At 44.7% G+C, this 21931-nt stretch overlaps 2 protein-coding genes across 2 annotated transcripts in view; both read right to left on the reverse strand.

Moving 5' to 3' along the window:
* On the reverse strand, positions 1-20217 carry DHRS12 (dehydrogenase/reductase 12). The gene is made up of 10 exons (XM_018556464.1): positions 20091-20217; positions 15672-15805; positions 14821-14903; positions 13229-13321; positions 9511-9592; positions 6726-6787; positions 4142-4246; positions 2776-2866; positions 1469-1606; positions 1-184 (listed from the first exon to the last, which is right to left on the reverse strand). Exons 1-10 carry the CDS (start codon positions 20144-20146, stop codon positions 60-62), a joined length of 969 nt encoding a protein of 322 aa, XP_018411966.1. The 5' UTR covers positions 20147-20217; the 3' UTR covers positions 1-59.
* Positions 14105-21931, reverse strand: part of ATP7B (ATPase copper transporting beta) — a 59943-nt gene continuing 52116 nt past the window's right edge. Inside the window, exons 23-24 of the mRNA XM_018556445.1 lie at positions 18009-18015; positions 14105-14114 (exon numbers count right to left, since the gene is read on the reverse strand). The gene's annotated coding sequence lies outside the window, so the exon portion shown is untranslated. The remainder of the gene's footprint in view (positions 14115-18008; positions 18016-21931) is intronic.

The raw sequence follows: 21931 nt of genomic DNA on the forward strand, positions 1-21931 counted from the left end.
CTCACAGCATCAAACATTGGACATCATCCTAATAGACAAGAATGGAATGTTTACTCAGTCTACAGATTGGATGATGGAGCAAATTTCAGTGCCATGTCTTGTAGAGTCTGGAGAAGTTTCTCTTCATCGGAGGAGGAGGAGTGTGTGCTGGCCAGGGGTAAATGGGTAGAAACAGGTTTCCGATCTAAAAGAAAACATACAGTATTGAGCGCTACAGCTGATCTTTTATCCCATTCTTTATGTTCTCTATATGTAAAGTATGACATACACCATCATGCAAATGTTCTTTCTGCAGTTCTCTTGTAGACTGAGGCGACTGTGAAGGTAAATGATGGGTCAGGCTGACTGCATGAGTACCAGATATGGATGCAAAAGTAGAAAGTATACCGTGTGCTGGGACAATTCAATATTAAAGTAACTGTAAATCCCAACCAAAGGACATTCAGTTTGGTACAGCACTGCGCATTATAAATAGACATTTTTTGCTCTTTTTTTCCCCCCATTCTCTGTTGCATCTCAGTACTGTTGATGTCCTGCAGACACTTCCCATCTATGGCTGATGGTGACACCCAGACACTGTCTAGTGCCGACAGGTTTCAAAACAGCCACTTGTAGTCTCCATTGGAAACCTGTGTGAGGGCTTGACACAAACAAAACTGGGGGACAAAGCATATTGTCAATATATAACTGGAACTGCCTGAACAAGGACCTCCATGTCAGAGTCACCAGTTATCTTATTAAAAGCTGAACATTTAAAAATAATTCTTGAAATTGACATGTTAAAGTTGAACTCTGGGCACAGAAATGTTAAATCTATTCAATAGCCACAAAAGATATAAATCCATCTGGTTTGCACCTGATGCCTGTCCAAACCCAGTTATTAAAAGTAGCAGTGACATCACTGTGCTGTACATAGCTTGTGCTTTGAGCAGAGCTGCGGGAGGGGTCCAACAGGCCCAATCCACTACAGGCTTCCAGCAGAAAATAACAGGAAGGAGCGAAGACCAGACCAGTTTCCCTGCACAAGGAGAGAGTTAGCAGCAGTGACCGGTCTTTATTACAGGAAGTTCCTGCACAGAGGTAAAGTCTCACTCTGGATTACTGCACAGATCTGGACTCAAAGCAAGCCAATATTCCAGTAAGAATACACGTGCCTTTTGTATTTGGACAATGTTTGCCTATACCAGAGTTTGGCTTTAAGGTTTATGACATTTTAGTGACCTGGTTTACATCTTCTTTAAGTCTCAACAGAGGTTTCTGAGCCATGTATCCCACCACCCGTCGCAGTTCCTGAGATTTGGAGTTACTATAAGTTACAATTCCACATCCCCCAAACCAACCAATAATTGACTTTAAAACTGACCTGAGGATAGAGGGAGTAGAGCAATGATGTGCAGATTCAGGTTCTGCCGCTCAGTAATAACACTAAATATGTTCTAAGGTTCTGCAATGAAAGTGAAGATTATACCTTGGAAGAAGAGTCCACTTGGATGTTTGACTGTGGACGGTGATAAAGCGAGCCACGCCACCGTGTCTGCTCCTTGTTCTTCAGTCCGTAATCTGTTCTTCATTTTCTCATGGAAGTCCGGCATGGATGACCTTACAGCTTCACAGAAAAGTCAGATAAAGCTCGACTTAAAAGGACAGACATGCACAGACAAGAACAGTGATTTCATGTATGACTGCGGCCATATTGGTGACAGAAATAGATGGGGGCTTATATACACCAATCAGACATAACATTATGACCTCCGAGAGGCGAGATGAATATAGATTACCTTGTTACAATGGTGCTTGGAAGTGGGGGGATATATTAGGCAACAAGTGAACAAGGCAAGTGAACAAGGCAAGTTTAAGGATTTGAGCAACTTTGACCAGAGCCAAATTGTGATGACTAGACTGGGTCAGAGCGAGGAAGGAAAACCAGTGAACCAAATTGCTAAAAAAAGTTAATGCTGGTTCCAGTAGAAAGGTGTCTGAGCACACAATGCACTGCATTTTGTGTATGGGGCTGTATAGCTCCAGACCAGTCAAGGTGCCCATGCTGACCCGTATCCACCGCCAAAAAGGCCTACAATGGACACGTGAGCATTGGAAGAACGTGGCCTGGTCTGATGAATCACATTTTCTTTTACATCATGTGGCTGGCCGGATGCATGTGTGTCAGTTACCTGGGCAAGAGTTGGCACCAGGATTCACTATGGGAAGAAGGCAATCTTGACAGCGGCAGTGTAATGCTTTGGGCAATGTTCTGCTAGGAAACCTTGGGTCCTGCCATTCATGTGGATGTTACACTGACACTTACCAAAACATTGTTGCTGATCAAGTACACCCCCTTCATGGAAAGGGTATTCTTTGGCCTCTTTCAGCAGGATAACGCACCCTGTCACACTGCAAAAAATGGTTCAAGAATGGTTTGAGGAACACAACGAGTTTGAGGTGTTGACTTGGCCTCCAAATTCTCCAGATCTCAATCCAGTCGAGCATCTGTGGGATGTGCTGGAAAAACAAGTCCGATCCTTAGAGGCCCCACCTCACAAATTACAGGGCTGAAAGGATCTGCTACTGAAGACTTAGTGCCAGATACCACAGCATACCTTCAGAGGTCTAGTGGAGTCCATGCGTTAACAGATCAGGGCTGTTTTGGCAGCAAAAGGGGGTCATAATGTTATGGCTGATCAGAGTGTATATATACGCACGTCAACAAAGCTGATAGGAGTCTCTGTGCCCATGTTTGGCCCAATTACTGCAAATAGGTACATATCGGTGATTTACCTGGTGTGTCTGCCCATCCTGGGTGCATGACAGAAAAGTGGATCTTGGGGTATGATTTGGCCCACTGTTCAGTTAATATCACTTGCTGCCTCTATACAAAAACATAGAAATGTGAATAAGACCTCAGTTTATATATAAAGTTGTATTGGGAAATAGTTATACTACTCAATTCATTATTTGCATTGATGTCATTTTCAGCACTTTTATGAAACGTCACCACCACAACACAAGGGCTGTATCAGGGGTGCAATGCAGAGCTCCTAACAAAGGAATTGCTTAGTGAGCAGCTAAAAGGTAAAAATTAGGAAAAACAAATGTAGAAAGTATGAGCCATACCGATCCACTCAGTTTATATAGATCTGAGGGAGTGTGTACAAAACGGATTGTAAGAACTGTAAAGGCCTAGTCCACATTTTATACAATGTTTCATGCCACACCTATATTTAGGGTAGAATATAAAGCCTGCTCACATACACCATCACCCCAAATCCTGCACCACCCCCCCCTCCCCCCCCAGAGGAGCTTCGTTTGACATTAGCATGGCTCCACCTGCACAGCCGTGTCCATCCAGGTCTGTTATTGTCATTTATTGTCAACAAGTCCCATCTGCCTTACATGTGCAAAGCGTGCCGGTGACCCTCCACTGCACCGACCCAACAGTGGGGGAAACCATTTCAAGAGCAGGTGCAATGCTCTGCAGGTTTCATTGTAAAACATAGTAAATACACATCGATCATTAGAGGAATGTTGCTGCATGTATTCCTTTTTCAAAAATAGTACTAAAAGTGGACTAAGCGTATAAAGAAGAACTCTGGGCAGAAGAAAACATAACCCTTGCAGTGGGGCTACCCCTGCACTGCAAGGGTTAAGTGCTCATTTGGGTCTAAATAACAAAAATATACTCGCTCAAAACCTCAGTCCCACCCGGCTGCTGCAGCCTTTCTCCCCCTCCTCTCCAGTGGCCTAGGAACCCATAAGTTACCAGATCCAATACAGTGCACTGGATGTGAGGGACATTCCATCGTCTCAGTGTAGGGGCTGTAGGGACTGGTCTAGCAACCTGGCAGGACTGAGGTTAGGGTGAGTAGATCTGTTATTTTGGACCCTTGCAGTGCTGGGGTAGCCCCACTGCAGGACTTAAGTTTTCTTCTTTAAGAAAAATAAAAATCATAGCCTGACAAGTATACAAATCATTTCCTCCTTTAGACAAAAAGGATCCCTGCTAATCAGTAGAATACGGTCTTCAGGTAAAGAATCGTCTCCAGTTTCCAACAAAGGCATTTTTCAGATCAAACAAATCATTTTATGCAGCAATAAAGTCAAACAAATCCAGGGAAATAAAAAGGTAACGGTGGTGGGAACAGACCTTGTTCTGTGCGTATACCATTGTTCCATCAAACGTGCCCTTCTCAAACTGCAGGTCCGACACGTCCAGCTTCTGAACCAGCATACCACCCGAGGAGACCGTGACCTGGAAGCATACAATAGTAATCAGTCACACTGAGACACTGCAGATTCTGACATCCATTCCACACACTGAGGAACGGCGGATGAGGAATTTTACTGGAGGCTTGTGGAAACATTCCTTGTGGGAGATCAGAACAACAACAGTGACTGTTTAAGACACACTAAGCTGCTCAAATACTAGGGTAATAGAGATCCGGTCTAATGTCAGGCATGGCAAGATGACAGCTACTCACATTAAGGGCCCTGAAACTAGAATGTACACACTGATTGCCCAATGAGCACATCTGAGCCGGCCTGGATATGGTACACACACCCTTAGTGAAAGATCACCCAAGATCAGATAGGTGCACGAGGGGGCCTTTGCAGTAATAATGGTGATCGCAGGTAGCCCGTAGTCCCTCCTATTGGAGCCCATTCACACCACATTATCTCCAGACCAGACCATTTCCAGACTCAAAATGCATCCTACTGTATCCCTATGCTATTTCTGGTCTCTGTTCACAACAGCACAGTCTGTTCTAGACCAGACCAGAAAAATACTGCATGTCTCATTTTGTCTGGTCTGGAACGCATGGAAACACATTGGAACGCACCTGGAAGCCCGTTTTGAGCTACAAAAAACAGTGCTGGAATGCGGCAAAAAGCAGTGCACTGCGTCCCAGAAAATGGTGTGAACCTTCCCTTGGGCAGGACTTGTAGCTAAATTTTACAGAACAGGCTTCAGTCACATCCTGCAAAGCAGATCTGGATTATCCACAAGCTACCATATGGAGGAGACTAGAGCCCTCCCACCCACCCCAACATATAAATCTTTATAGAATTCAACCCGGGGGGGAGAGAGATAGTGAAAATCATCACCCACGTGACACTTTCCAAGGGAGGATGCATTTGTAGACAGATGGTGAGGGGGCCATGCCAGAATATACAATTAAAAAAGGATAGGTTTCTCTGTACATACGGCAATCCACGTCAGTGTCACCTGAAGCACTGCAGGGGGGCAGAAGCTGCTACCTTGTCTAGGGTTCCAGTTTGCCTTTTATCTGTCTCTGCTGCAAATGGTGTGATGGCGGAATACAATCCAGCAAAAAAGTCATTTGGATGCCTACTGTAGTTTAAGTTTTAGTTCTTACTTTTGGTCTGTATTTTGCTTTCCTCTAAAATGCCATTTCATAATGGTTTCCCAAACCAGAAGCTAGGACCAACATCAGCTACATTAGAAATCAAATATTGCACAGCGCTATATATTTAACATCCCAAAATGTGCAAAACCAAGTAATTCTCCATAACAAAGGAGACGCCTCTTGTTGGGCACCACAATAATCACACGAGTGGTAATATATAAAGTGCAGAATAAGTGCTTCTGTGAATTCTAAAAACTGATCATTCATCAATGTGTTCATTCAATAACTTATATATTTCATATAAACGTCTGTGCCATATATAAAGTGCATCAAGTGTATAAATAAATCATGATCTCGCATTGCAACACACACTTATAACATTTCATATAAGTTACTAATTGAATGAACACATTGATGAATGATCAGTTTTTAGAATTCACAGAAGCACTTATTCTGCACTTTATATATTACCACTCGTGTGATTATTGTGGTGCCCAACAAGAGGCGTCTCCTTTGTTATGGAGAATTACTTGGTTCTGCACATACATTTTGGACATTAAATATATAGCGCTGTGCAAAATATGTTATAGATCTTTGAAGAGTGAATACGCTCTGCGCACAGCAGCTTTATATTTTCTCCCATCTATAGCAGTCCAGAGCGTGGAATATTGTGCTATTAGAAATTAGAACTAACACTATAAAACCCAGATGACACAGCTGTATACACTGATGTAGTATATGGCGCATCATCTAGCTGTGTGTATACAGATTATACTGGCTTCATGAAGGTTCCCTTTTATTGAAGCCTTCACCAGTACTGGATGAACAAAGTCATGGTAATGTGTCTGCCAGTGTTGCTCGGTCACAATTTTGCTTTGCTATGGTTCTTAAAAGCCTCTAGCACTTTCAATTAAAAAAATAAAACCTAAAATAAATAGATTTGCGGAATTTATTTAACTGAAAGATGTGTCCCTGTACCTAATCAAATAAATGAGACACGGAGAAGCATGAAATGAGAAGATCACGGAAGCAAATAAAAGGTAACCTGTCCCAATAAAACTCCATAGGCTGCCATGTCTGACCCCTCCTTCAGAGGATGCCAATTTCCTGGCAGTTATAGTGATGTTCCAAATCTTCTGGGGTCACTGACCAGGAACAACAATGGATATAAAGAATTTGACATTTCTCCAACTTTCATTTGCTGCATGCTGTTCAGAGTCTATGACAGATATACTGAAGCCAGAGAAGCCCAGACATGGCAGCACCCATAGTTCTCTTATGACAGGTCTACTTTATTGACAATCCCTTTAAAAATCAACTCTTTGTTAATTCACAGACACAAGAAATGCCCAAAATACTTACCACCCTGGCCCCCTCTTCATTTTCCAGTGCAGATAACAATGCTCTAGTCAGAATATAGGTACCTGAGGGAAAAAAAAAAAAAGTTAGTTTAGAGGTGCCACAGCTTTCATTTTCAGCTCCATCGGTCACTTATGCCACACCGGCTACCTGGACATGAAAAGTGGGGCCTGAATGTTAGGTTTATCACACACGATCTTACTGGTCTTGTAGGACAAGAGGATAAAATAATAATAAAATGGATACTTTCATGCATGATGATCCTGAGGGTCACCGAGCGCCAAAATGACCAGAATGTGTTGCATCTAAGTATAGGACAGGTCATAGTACTGGGCCACTGAAGTGGGCGATGTTTTTAGGTAGCGTATATGTAAACCCCAAAAATAAACTTCTCTTATTTGTTCCGATTTGGTCTGCGAATTTTACCATTGAAAACATTTGATATATCTATTGCATAAGTGCCTGTTGATCCTGCCAGAAATCCAGCAAGCATAGGGTTATCAGTCCTGTCCAGTTTACACGAGTTGGACTACAGAACACTCCCGCTATGCTGTGGAGATGAGGAAAAGAGGGGAGGGGGTTCTGAATTCCAAGCTGGGAGCACGCAGACTAGGTACAATACTTCCTGGCCTAAGGAGGCAGCTCTTACTGACAGGATAACCAGGTGACAATAAAAAGGGAAAAACAAATAACATATGAAAACTAATGCAGCCGCCACATCTAAAGGACTGGTAAGCTGCAATGTATTATAGTATTATTCTTGGGTACAATAAGTATTAATTAGCTCCCGTACTATTAGTCAGGGTCAAAATAGAACATTCATTAGCACATACAAATAGAAAACTGTATCTCTCCAATCACTGAACACAATATGCCATTTGTCTGCACAGAAAACATCCTCCCGTGTATCTGCTGATAATGGTTCATTTCTGTAATGCAATGTCAGGAAATGACCGCACAGCTTGTATTCGATTTAGAAGAGGTTTGTTCCCTGTAATGAATATCATTCCAAATGTAGAATGAAAGATCATTTAATAACATGCAAAGTGCAGTGACCCAAAATATACTGAAGTCAAATCAGTTATGGCTCATTTGGGAAGAAATCATTTCCCGCTGGGTAAAGTGAAATGAATCCTGACACAAAACAAGACTTATCATCACAGCCACTAAATGAATTTGCTATGAATCTAAGAAACCTCCAGGTTCATGTCTGGGTGAATCCTGCTCATTAGATTGTTAGTGTCCGGAAACCACAGCAACCTGGTAATGGAATTATTTATCTGCAGTATTCTGCAATGGGAAGAAGAGATTTCTCAGCCCGTCTTATGAGTTACTATCCATATGGAGACCATTACATACAAACTAACGAATACCGTTACCATCTTTTCCAGCAATATAGTCTTACAATTTATTTTTAGCTGTTTTTATGCCATGTAGTGATACAAAGAGTATAAGCTCCTAGTATAGGTTGCAGAAGCTCTATGTCCATAGACTTTTGTTTGCACCAGGGCTGCTTCTCTGCCAATACAAAAGCAGCTCGGAAAAGCTTGATGCAACTTAGAAGGCAGTCAAATGAACCCGTCAATGAACTGTGAATGATCTTAAGCCCTCATTCACACGAGTAACAGCCGGCCTGTACAGATCCGTGCTGCGTTCTCGGGAAGGACAGGTGCTGCGTGTGATTTGTACGCAGCAGCCTGTTCTCTATGGGAGTACACCGTCGTACGCTCACCCGAGCTGCACGTCCGTGTGGTTGTGGGTGTCCCTACTCGGACGCAGACAGGATCCTATCTGCGACACTCACGTGGACGTGAAGTTCGGGTGAGTGTACGGCAACGCACTCCCATAGAGGAGAACAAGCTGCTGCGAACAAATCACACGCAGCACCTGTCCTTCCCGGGAGCGGCACAATACGGCTGTGCACACAGCACGGATCTGTACGGGCCGGCTGTTACTCGTGTGAATGAGGGCGAAGTCTTAAAACGGATGTCAAATGCAGCCTGGATGCACCTAAAAGTCATTAGCCAAATGCCATTAGCTCATTGATATAAGCTCATAGCCCATCAACACAGGCCTTTACTCTGTGTGCTACTTTGAGGAAAGCACAGATTCACTTAAAAGCTTCCGTTACACCAAGTCATTTGGAAAATGTATGCATTAAATGGCATTGATCTTTGTACTTTTGATACACGTTTGACATATCACATCCAATCAATTGACAAAAACGTGCAAGTCAATGCTAACCCACAGCACCCAACCAGAATTCATCTTTCACGACTCTTGACTGCAAAACATTGCACATAATCTCTGTTGTTTCTACAGTCTTGTTAAAGGAGAACTATGGGGTCAGTGTTTTTCCCCATGGTTCTCCTTAGGGTAACGGGAGGACACAAACTAGCGTCCTCCCGTTACCCTAAGCAGCCCATTATGGCAGACTTGCCTGTCAAAGCATTCCTCTTCAGCACTGTGCTCCTCCCTCGCTGGTGCCGCCATCTTCCTCCAAGTCTTCAGCCACTTTTTTGGCAGGGTCCCGATGATGCAACTCCTGCACATGCATACAGGAGTTACTTCATCTCAGCATGCCGGGTCTGTGCTCCGAGTTACACACGTGCAGCTCAGTGGACAGAAAAAATAAAAATTGCTGAAAGGCAGCCAGAGGAGTCTCTTCTCCGCAGTTTTTTCATACCTTTACTTCCTCTAAGTGGACAAAAGGGTCTATAATGTTCCGTTTGACTAAAATGGTTCTCTTAGCATTTAAAAGCATCAGTTAATAGAAGGCGTCACCTACCCAGGACATTTGTTGCAAAGTTCTTCTCTATTCCATCATCTGTTAATTCTCGTTTATTCACCATACACCCGGCATTGTTTATCTACAAAGAAAGAACAGCGTGCGCTTCATAAATATTGCCACTTTTCTTGTGTAATTGTGCCTTGTATCATAAACCCCACCAGCCCCCTCTACTAGTTTCATTCTCACCTATCCCCAATTCAGCGTGATATAGAGGACTAGATTGGGCCCGTACATGTGCTTCCCACTCTCCATTGATTCCTATACAGTTTCCAAGTACAAGCTTGTACCTGGAAACTCTGTAGAAATGAATGAAGAGGGCCTTTCACAAGCGGCTGTGTGACCCAGTCAGGGATATCCCAATGGTTCAGGAGGGGTTCTGGGGGTGGGGGTACAACAATATAAGGGATACTGCTAAAACAGGATATTCGGCGTAAACATTATATGCAGGGACATTTTTTTCCTTTTGAAAAGCGGACTTCCTCTCAGGAAAACACAAAAAGCATAGTGTAGTATTGGTGAACACATATTTTAAGTTTTGATTGCACTGTTATAGATATTTCTAGATTAGATTTTAAAAGAAGACCTGTATTTCACTGCAAGCACTTAGACTGTCTGGTTAACAACTGTTGGAATAAAATACCATTGACAAAGGAATTAGATGGTGGTTGGCAGCCTAACTTGCATTGTAAGAAATGGTAAAACATGTGCAGCACTGCAATGCAGAACACAGTCAGTTAGTAAAGAGTAAATATAGATGCACCCATGGGACATATACAAACTATAAATCCGATAGAACGAGTTAAAACTTCCACTCACATTGATGGGATTATGTCTTACATTCATTTATCAAATCAGCACTGATGTAGTCCTGTGACATTCATCCAGTAATTAAAAAAAACTCCATTGCCCAACACTCAGAAGTGTTCCTGGGGCAGGTGCGTCACCGAGGTGTGCTCTGCTCCTGAACAGGTGTCATGGCCATTCTAACCCTGGATGGGAATCACAGCTGTGAGGTCAAGACAGGTTCCCTTTAACTGAAGACATTAGGGATGCACTGATCCCAGTTTTTCGGTATCAAGTACCGATATTTTTTTTCTGGTACTCGCCGATACCGAAAGTCCCATTAAGGAAGCTGGGCGGCATGTCACGACTCCCCGCCCAGCTTCCTAATTAGCCTGGAAGCCATCTCCACGCTCCCTCGTCACCAGATGACAACGGAGCATGGAACCAACTTCCCGGGCCAATCAGGAATCGGGGCAGCATGTAATGACCCACCGCCCGGCTTCCTGATACTGGAAGTTCTGGTATCGGGAAAAGCATCGGGGGCATTTGGGCGAGTAGAAGTACGTGCCCACATACTCAGTATCGGCACCTATACCAGTATCGTTATTGGTGCATCCCTAGCTACCGTATATAAACAGTGTAGTTGCATGTTCGCTACATAGAAAATATACAATGTGATCACCTGTACATCTGGACAGACCAGAATTTGATGTTGCATTGTAACAGCAGTAAGTCCCTGTTCACACCTGGGCGTTTTGACGCTCAAAGCTAAGTGCGACAAAACTCTCAACACAAGAAATCCCATTCATTTCTATGGCCCCTGTTCACACCTGATAGTTCTGTTGCAAGCTGTAAAAACGCTGAACGCTGGAAAAGGTACACAAGCTTCTTTTGGACAGACTACAGCACGTTTGGCTGCATAGGCTTCAATGGAAGCGCATTAAAACGCGTGACACAAGTATTTTGCTAATTTCTATGCGCGTTTTGTAAACGTTTGCGTTGGTTTCCTTATTCACAGCAATGCATTTTGATCTGCTCAAGAAAACTCACGTCTTTGCCTATGCGAGTCTAAGGCCTTGTTCACGCCAAATGCAGAGCAGACCTGCATGAGTTTCTGCACACGCAGTGCAGTGGGTTGTGACGCGTTTTTGATGCGCTCCGGGCAGTTTTGCTTTCAGTGCGTTCCAGGGCGTTTGCATGCATTTTTTGATGAGTTTGCATGCGTTCCAGAGCAGGTAAAATAGGGCCTGCTGCAGTTTTTTTACATGCTCTGGAACGGAACGCTGCGACGTGAACTGGAGCTAAAAATACCATTAGAATACATTGGACGCAGTTTTGCTCCAGTCTGTAACTGCTCTGCTGCTCCTGGAACGCGCTTGGTGTGAACAAGGCCTTGCACGAGTAAAAAGGTGCAAAACGCGCAAAAACCATGCGAGAGAAAGTGCATTAAAAAACGTGTTTTACACGCGGTAACGCTGACGCCCAGGTGTGAATGGAGACTAAAGCTGGATAGGGAGTCATGCTCAGGTTTCTTTATGTGGCTTTCAACAATAAACACATTGAAAAGGAGATGAATGCTTGAAGGTACTTCAATGCATTTTTAACGTTTAACTCCAGAGTTGTGACACTTTAAAGCAGATTAGTCTAAAATGTCTTTTGAGCAAATAGAAAAGGTGCCAATTCATGCAGCTCTGTCCTCATTAATGCATTATACTTACTTTTTCTAAATGCAAGAAGTGCGAGTACCTGAGTCTGACTTGGTATCAGCCTCTTACGTTGCACTGTACGAGACACTGGGAGGGGGGAAACAGCGCAAGGAGATGATCAGTCATGCTGAGGGGCTCATGTGCCAAGGAGCATGTTAATAGGAGTAGAGGGCAGAATAAGAGCTGAGCTCATCAGTCTGCTGCCTCTCCTTTCACTGTTCAGTTACAGGCTGGGAGAGGGACAAGACCTGTAAGTGTCACCTAAACGTGGCAGAAGAAAAATCAGGTCTCCAGGCCCGCCATAAAGGGTTATGCTGTACCATGTAAATCTCAGAACTGAACGGCCAGAACTGTAAACTTTCGGTGATAAAGCCACTCCCATATCATCTGTGGATAGAATGGCATGTCTGATTGTTAGCTGTCAGTAAAGTGCAAGTACCTATTACTTCTCAAATTTATCAGAGTACTCTCCCTGGCAATGCCTTCATCTTCCTTTCTTCCCAGAAGGACAGCATGAAATGCATTCAGCCATCTAGGGTTAGCTCACAGGTCATACTGCTGACACACAGTAGTCTACATGTTCTTGGCTGTATGTATTCAAACATTCTCACACAGCTGAACCCTCTGCTGCCTGACCTTGTGAGGTGTGTGGAAGTACATAATAGAAGTCACCAGCACTTGATGTGTTCAAGAAGTAAAGCACTTTTTAGTAAATTGTCACATGCGTCCTACAGCCAATGTTTCGGGGCCACGCAGGGTCCCTTCTTCTGACAGTCCCTAGGTCGCCCAGAAGGGACCCTGCGTGGCCCCGGAACGTTGGCTGTGTGACAATCTAATAAAAAGTGCTTTACTTCTTGCACGTATCATCGAGTGCTGGTGACTTCCATTATGGACTGCATCTGACACGGCGCCATCCGTGTTGTCACTTCAAGCACCAACCTTTCAACAAGGTCTGTACGCTGTATGGAGTGCAGGTGATTTTGTATTATCGACTGTGTAAAAGTACAACAAACAGCTAGTTTGAATGATATAATGTTAGAGAGACTGAGGAAATGCTTCCCCTGCCTGTAGCTGACTAATGCGATCAATTTCCCAGGAAATGGATAAAACATGTGAAAATGTTTTTGTATCGCAGAGATGTACTGCAAGTGTGTGTGTGTGGGGGGGGGTTTATGTTGCCCTGACATACACTTTAACTACCATTATTTGAGAGGACAAAGACCTACCAGCACATGGAGTCTGTTTTCATTCTTAAACTTCTCAGCAAATTCCCAGATTTCCTTTGGATTAGACATATCTAGCAGGTGTACCAAGACACTCTGAAAAATAAAAAGAGACATTAAGACCACAAAGGACTAACTGACAGTTTCTAAAAGTCTAAACAAGGTAAAAAAAACAAAAACTTGTTTGTAGTTCTATAGAAGACAGAGAAGGGTTACAAAACGGTTGTGCTTTTGCTGCTGTCTGTGCTCCTGCTAGGTGCCCCCCTTACTTTCTCTATGATCCCCAGGACAGGAAGGCAGAGGAAATCTCTCCAATGGGTGGATGGAATTATATTTTATTAGAATAGATTTGTATTGTATTTTGCATGTAAAGTGAAGAAAGCAGCGCAGACACAAAGCTTTGACAATTGGCCAAAATGCTACAGTATCCAACTGACACAAGGATAACAGAATGGCAAATAGAAGTATGAGAAGACGTCACCCATCCACCCCATACTTTATTGAACTTGGGTACACAACCCTAGGTTTCATTGGTAGATTACCAGCACGGAAGGTCCAAATTTATAAGAGCCTTCCATTAATTGACTTTTGTTCCCAATTGAATACCAAAGTTTGGACGCATAATACAATAGTTGGAAACATATTGTAGTGCGTTACCCTGGGTTCCAGGTATTGATTAACCTTAAAATACAAGTCCTCAGAGTGGACAATTAGGAGCTCAGATATTTTTTTTAAATAGTCGCAGACCAGAATTGCTGGTCTTGGGGTCAGCTGTATATAAGGTTTGTGTCAGAACTGCTTCTCTTCCCAATACAAGTCAATCAACATGCAAAAGCGGCTTGAAGCAGTTGATGCAGCCTAGAGGGAGGTCAAATACACCTGCCAATGACTCCCCGCAATCAAAAAAAAAATGCATTTGCCCATTGACAGAGCCTGCAGATCATTGACACAGGCCCCAAGTTTTCCCAAAATTTTAAAATTCAGAAGCCATCTTGGTCATGTCTGATAATAGTATACGCTTAAAGTGACATTAAACCCTCAGATTTTTTTAACATAAACCAATACTGTAATGTGTGCCTTACTGTAATCCATGGTAGTTTCCCCTCTCTTTGCTGCTCTTACTTTTAAATCCTCATGTCAAACTGAAGTCTTAAGTAGCTCGACATTCTTTAGTCTTAATTTGTTTTGCCGAATACTGGAACCAACTAATTTTAGTAGGATCACAGAAAAGCTGAGAGATTGTAGTCCATCACAGGAGCAAGATTGGTGCGGTGACTACTTTACAACACACTGGGACCATGGGGAACAAAAGTAGCCACCCTCCAGAAGGAAGGACAGTGTCAGCACCAATTTAGAGATGATTTGATGATGTACAGCCGAGTGATACACAAATGAGCTACATTTCTGTTACTAGGGTACTTGAATGCATGTTTAAGATTTAACTTTTGAGTTTAGTGCCACTTTAAGGGTTACAAATATTGCTTCCAAAGCCATACGCAGGTTTGCTTTACGAGGCTGGATCCTATAGTGGTTAATTCTATCTTAGCTGCAATGCAGGTTATACGAGGAGCGAATCATTAATACAGAACACTTACCTCATTCCCACTGTTTGTAATGATCTCTTTTTGTGCTTCTTCTGCTCTGTCCTTGTTTCTGCATACTAGATGAACAGTACCACCTAGAAGAGGTGAACAATATATCAAGTAACCATACATTACTACCGACAGGCAAAATCTCAAACTACCATTTTTTCCCTAAGGTCTTCTTGGCATTGCTGCAGATTTACTTCATTTCATAAAATTCACCAAAAACAGCCAGAAGGTAGATTTGCTGGTTTTAGAGAAATCCTGAATCTGCTTTGGACCTTTGCCTGCATCTCACATATTTTACCAGAAACAAAAATTGTAATTCCAGATTTCACTAGAGCAAACCCATTATATGTTTAGTTACCCTAGTCAGGTGCATATATACTGTATAAGCCAACCACTGTACAACTGTAAAACAGGACTGGACAAATCCCAGGAGCCAGGTAGTCAATGCTCTGAAAAATTATGCCTGGAGCTTAACTTTTGAGGTTCTTTAGTTGTTGCCAATGGGGCTGGCTCCTGGACGGGACAGACTAGATTCAGCATTCCATATTAATATGTCCGCCTAAGGTGTAAGAGTTACAGCTATTTATTAACTCTCAAAGAGATCACAGTTCAACCCCTGGCAATACCCTTTTACACAGAGGACTGACACCATCATCCTGGATGGAGATTCTGGCCCAAAGATGACCTAATTCTATAAATCCCTAACAGGAGCCTTTTTTCCTGGATAAATCTGTCCTGTGCGGGTGCATGAATGTTGGAATGTAAAATCTGAACGATAACAGGTAGAGAGGAGACAGAGGACATGCTTCCCGCTGTCTGCAGCAGAATGACGACATGATTCTCCTTGAGCTTACCTCTTTTCGCTATGGCCAGAGCCGCTGCTTTGCCGATCCCACTATTTGCTCCGGTGATCATATAGGATTTTCCTGTAACGTCAACTTGCAAATCTTCTGCCGCAAAGTACTTGGCTGCAGACTCGTATCCACCTCTGTTATAGACAATTAAGGATCAATGTGAAAAGGATTGCTCTGTCAAAAGTGACCCGAATGATTTTATTTGACAAATTGCTGCATTAAAATTAATTTGACAGAATTGTAAACGTTGGCGGGTTTAGCACGACTTGAAGTGTTTTGGGGGAGTTTGTGGCAGCCAGCTTTTCTATGTTGAACACAATCTTCAGCTTGTAAAAGAGCAGTTAATATAGCAAGCTTTTCCAAAGCATTTGCAGAGGTTTCAGAAAGCTTGAAGCATTTAACCCTTTTGCTGCCAGCAATATAAGGCATACGTCGCTGGCAGCAGGCCCCTCTAAACAGACTCCCGGTGGCTATATGTTCAGCTGTGTAAAGCCGGGGGTCGGCTTTACACTGGAAGCGATTCTGGTGGCTGAGCTGCCGCTAGATCACTTCCAGGGGCTGGAAGTGATCAGCAGTTACAGACCGGATCAGCAAGGTGACACAGACTGCAGAGGTCAGCAAGGTGACGCAGAGTGCAGAGGTCAGCAAGGTGACGCAGAGGTCAGCAATGTAAGATAGAAAAGGGACTTACAGTGGTGATGTGCTCTGTCCTCATGCATTCTTCTCCGTGTGGTGGTGGGGGGGCATCGATATCTCCTTGTTGTGCCTCCTCTGCAGGTCCCTTACCACTCTGCTGAATGTACCCAGGCAGCCAATGACAGTGCTGCACTGTCCCTCCCAGCCAATTGTAGCAGAGGTGGGCCGAGGTACATGCTGCCGAGGAGCAGTCGCTTGTCACTTGCAGCAGCAGAGGTGACAGGAGATCTTGGCAGCTACTTTTATGAGGAATCAGCGGGGGAGGGGGGCACACGGGGGGAGGTGACGCCTATGATCCCCGCACAGCAGCCGGACATACAGCTGTCACAGAGTTTACTGCTGTTCAGTGTAAAAAACCGGCATAGTACTTGTAGTGTGCCGTTTTTTTACGCTGAACCGCAGTTAACTCAGTGACAGCTGTATGTCCCGGCCGCTGTGCGGGGATGTACTCCTGCATCCACCACTGAGTCTGGACACTACCGCCTCGGCGATCGCTCGCTTCTGTTCTCTCTTCTCCTCCTTGGCCGCTCTGTAGTTGCAGCGGCCAAGCAGGAGAAGGAACAGAAGTGAGCAATCGCCGCGGCGGTAGTGTCCTATCCCTGGCCCTGCCGGCGGCACCCCCCCTGGATGACATTCCACTCGCCCCCACTCAATTTTCACTCGCCAATTGCGAGGGAGCGAGTGGAAATTTTGAGGCCTGGCTTAGTGTGAATGGGGCCTTAGGCACAAATATTTGTAAATGTTACCTAGAACACAACAAAAACATTTTTTTGGTGTAGGCCTACAACAAAAAAATGTAGGCCTAAAGCGGGCCAAACACTTCCAGAACTTCACCAAGTCCTGCTGACTTGGACAAAATTCGAGCAGTATGTGACCCCATCTTCACCCCTCCCTTCAATCTTTCAATCACCTTCTGTCCAAGGGGCCACTTCGAAAATTCTTGGCCTAAAGCTGGCCATACACTTTACAACCATCGCACGACTTTTGTTGTGCGTTGGTAGTAAGGTGATTAAAATGTCGTACGATCTGCCTATCTTGGACAGTCAGATCGTACTTGCGATCATCGCAAGCACACCCGCTGAGGGGAGGGCTTCCTATGATTGCAGTGCTGAGCGGGCAGTGTGGCATTTGTCTTCCGAGCACGCCACCAACCCTCCAAAAATCGTACGATTTTCGGCAGGTTTTCCAGCGTGCTCGTAAGACGAAAGTCGTGCGACCTTACAGTAGAAGCGGTCGCGCTCTGCCCATACATCTGACAATTATCGTACGAACGCAGGATCACCCGCGATTATCGCACGATAATCAGCAGGTGTATGGGCACCTTAACAGACAGCAGCCAATCAGCTGCAGTCAAGGTTTGGGTATTCTGACATAGGTTTTTCCCTCTCTTTGGGTCATAGGCTTCCACTTCTTGTAGATATCTCAGCCGGTATCTCACTCCTAAGCAAGCCTCCAGCTGCAAGCCTTCCAGCAGTCCCAGAAATGTTTTCATATCACCAAAAAAAACTAACCAGAGAGAGAGTAGAGATTGGGTATCCTCTCATCTCATCTCTAGCCTACAAGTGTGTGTGTGTGTGTGTGTGTGTGTGTGTGTGTGTGTGTGTGTGGGTGGGTGGGGGGGGGGGGGGGTTCTCAGGTCACATTTTTACTGGTCTACAAACATTTAACACCCTCTCATTAAGTAACAGATTATACCAGAGCTGGACAAATCCCAAGTCGCCAATACTCCTTAAAATCCCAAGTCGCCAATACTCCTTAAAAATTACAGCTGGCGCCTGACTTTTGAGGTTCTCTAGTTGTCGTCAACGGAACGGACTCCTAAAAAAAACAACCCTGCTGGTTCTTGATTGGTCAGACTGGCTCCTGAATTCCATATCATGCCGGAGCAAGACAAGAATTTTTACATCGGTGCCACATGGACATCTACATCATGCTGCTGTGTCTACTTAGTCCCAGTGGCGTCATGAAGGGGGATGCAGGGGGGGTAATAGTCATTCTGGTGTCACCCCCACTGAAGAGTCAGGCACTCAGTCATGGATCGAGAGCCCAACAGCTAGAGGAGGGGACCTGATGGTATACCTTACCCCACCGGGTGAACGTCCCCTCTCTCTCTGCCGGCGTCCATCACCAAGATGGCCGCCGGCAGGTAACCGCACATGACATGCACGATGATGTCACGGTGGAGTGCCACCCGGTGGCTGTTACAGGATTTTTGTTGTGCAGCCCAGTGTGCATGTGCACTACCGCCAACTCATTACAACCTCCTCAATCCCACCTCAACCTAACCACTGAACCTTCACATTCTCACATAATTCATTCCCACAGCTCCCTCCTCATGTATCATTTCCCCCTCCTCTTTTAGATTGTAAGCCCTCAGGGGCAGGGCCCTCCTTACCATCTTGTCTTGTATTGTAACTGTAATGTCTTCCTTATATTGTAAAGCGCTGCGCAAACTGTTGGCGCCATATAAATCCTATATAATAATAATAATAACGTCCTGCTGGCAAGTCACCAGAGGTGATGCGGTTGTAGATCTCAACAAGTTGGCTATTTCAGCAGAATACCGGTATTTAAAGTGCAGCTGCTGTCACCTGATCATTAAGGCCCCGTTCACATATAGCGACATACCTTTTGCAGCGGATCCGCACGGCCGGGATAGCGCGACTTTCGGGGCGACGTTCCAGCGACGGTAGCACGACCTTCCCCGTCGGGCTCCATAGAAAAAAAGTAAAATCGCGCAAAATCCGCCGAAAAAAGGGTCCGGTAGAAGCGACTTGCGACCGCGACGCGCGACATGGAGTTAAGACAGCTCCATTGAATAACATTGGCCGGCGACTTCTCGCGATATCGCGCGGCAAAAATGCGCGATATCGCGGCGGAAATCGCGCGACAATTCGCTATATGTGAACGGGGCCTAAAGGTGAACTATGGGGTCAGGGCTTTTCCCCATAGTTCTCCTTAGGGTAACGGGAGGACACAAACTAGCGTCCTCCCGTTACCCTAAGCTCAGTATACTGAGACGCCGCAGCCAGAACGGATTCCGACAATGCTGTCTGGATCTGCCTATCTAGAGGCAGAGCCAGCTGTACCCACCCCCCTCCCCCGTCCGTTCGTTCCACCAGTCAGCGCTGGAGGATCGTAACGGGGAGGGGGAATCCCTGCAGGGAGCCGTGAGTGACAGTCATGGCTCTCTGCAGGGATAGATCGAGAGGTGAGCGAACGCCGGTATGTGTTCGCTCACTTCCCGATCTACTGAGCCGACCAGTGAGTCTCATTGTCACAGGTCAGCTCAAAATATGAGTGAAAAGCACTCACCTCATAATTCTCCTTTAACTTGAATGGCAGCCAACAGAGAACACAAGTTCCTGACGCAGGATTCCCTAACAAATAGGTGTGAACAGATCCTGACAGTAATACGCATGTCACACACTGTCATACATCAACAAACGCACATTAAGTCACAGAGGTGTGAACAGGGACATAGGTTTCAATCGTGGTAAACAAAAAACGCATGTGACATACAGTTTAGCGCATGACAAAAGGTCCCAAGCTGCAGACAATGTGACCCAATACCCTCATCATTGCAGCCTGTCATACATTAGAGGCAACCCTCAGCCCGTACTGGAAGAGCTCAGCTGGGACTTGATTACTATAGGCAATGCTGGCCGGGTATGATGAAGGGATTCCATGCAGGGACCGCACACTCTCTGCCCGGGCACTTACTTGGTATATTCCCGGAGCCCTTTCAGGAACCACACTGTGTTTCTGTACAGAGACATGTCGAGCGCTGGTGGACTCCTCTCCGTACACACCGCTATCTATCAGCATTCCGGTCAGGACACACCCATCGGTGGAAAGCCTGGACACGCCCATTGAGGGGAGCACGTGACGTCAGCTCGCTATATAACCAGTTCCCGCCTCCTGTATGTGAACTATGTGCTCAGCTGGGTTCTCTCAGCGTGATTGGCTCTGGTGTATAAAGGTGGAAGGAAGCTGCGCTCCGCCCGTTGTGTAACATACATATTGTCCTGCGCAGTGTTTATGGCTTACATAACGCTGGTCTTTACACTCTGGAGGGAATTTATCAAAACTCGAGCAATTGCCCATAGCAACCTATCAGCTTCTCTCTTCAGTTTGTGCGAAAATGAAAGACAGAAGCTGATTGGTTGCCATGCACAGCTGCCCCAGTTTTGATGACTTCCCCAATCCCCTCCCTATGTTTCTAAAGCATTCATGGACAAGGCGGCGTACCTCAAAATTAGCCCACGTTTACACATGAGCGCTTTGTGGTGCCTTTTCTAAAGTGTGACCGCTCAAAATAAAGAATCCCATTATTTCCAGTGGTGCCGTGTTTGCACCAGAGTGTTTTTTGCTTGTAGCTCCAAAAAGTACATGAGCTTTTTTTTTTCAGGCAGAGTTACCCCTTTTTGGCCCAATAGACTTCAATGGGAGCAACCGATAGACGTATGTGACATACATTTTATCACACCTGAGAACAGCCTCCTGCTGGTAACTAGCTTTCCATTGGCAAAAACCAAAATGCTCCAGTGCAAAACGCCTAAAAAATACACCAAAAAAATGGAAAAAAGCGTCTTAACGTCGCCTGATAATGCTCACGCTGAAATATGAATGAGGAGCTAGAACTTAGGCCCAGTTTACACATAGGCGCAGCGGGAATGCGCAACACTCATTCGTGTTTGGCGCATGTCCCCATTGATTTCAATGGGCACAGGACGCATGCCAAATGAAGGAAACGTCACATATGTAGCAAATTATATGACATGCGTTTTGTTTTTTTCCTGCATGCGAAAAAGGGTGTTTGGGTTGCCTTGCCATTAATTAGTAATGGCACCACCAGCACATTTGGTCCACGTTTCGTGAACATGTGTCAAAGCGCGCACATTGGATGCCAGTTCCTGATACGACTATGTGCAAAGTAAATGTTTTTTATTGTAATTGTTTCACATTTTTTTAATATTTTATTTTTTTATAAACTTGTTATTTTTTTTATATTTATTTTTATTTATTAATACATTTTTTATTAAATATTTTTATTTGACTTTTAGGGGCTTTGGGGGAAATATTAGGGGTCTAAACAGACCCCTGATATTTCCCTTTTAAAATAGAAAAAGAGATTGAGGACACAAAGTCCTCAATCCCTTTTTCTGCAGCCCCTGTTATCAATGAACGGGTATCCTCTATGAGTGCTCCTGTTCATTGATAACTTGAGGACATGGTATGTTTACTATAACCACAACTATGAATGAACAGGAGGTGATGTAGATCATTTCCCATTCATTCATAATTGAGGATATAGTAACCATACTCTGTCCTCCATTATGTACAAACACTCAGCGATCACTGATGACTGACTGCTTGTACCCGTTCTCCTCTCTGACATACTGTCACAGGAGGCTGAGGGAGCGGTGCAGGAAGGAGACCTCAGCCTCCTGTGACAGCGCGGACTGTGATAGGCGGCTGAGCGGTGTGGGAGGAGAGACGCCGGCCGCTCACAGCGCTGTCCTCCCGCAGCGCTCGGCCGGCTGTCACTTTCTCTCCTCCCT

Source organism: Nanorana parkeri, unplaced genomic scaffold (assembly GCF_000935625.1).
Source record: "Nanorana parkeri isolate BGI_ZX_2015 unplaced genomic scaffold, ASM93562v1 scaffold238, whole genome shotgun sequence".
Lineage (NCBI taxonomy): Eukaryota > Metazoa > Chordata > Amphibia > Anura > Dicroglossidae > Nanorana > Nanorana parkeri.

Coding starts and splice junctions, on each gene's coding strand:
- DHRS12 (XM_018556464.1), bottom strand. CDS start 20,146: ATGTCTCTGTACAGAAACACAGTGTGGTTCCTGAAAGGGCTCCGGGAA. Junction 14,904..15,671: donor TCTGGCCATAGCGAAAAGAG/GTAAGCTCAAGG, acceptor CACCTCTTCTAG/GTGGTACTGTTCATCTAGTA. Junction 4,247..6,725: donor ATGAAGAGGGGGCCAGGGTG/GTAAGTATTTTG, acceptor GTATGCTTCCAG/GTCACGGTCTCCTCGGGTGG.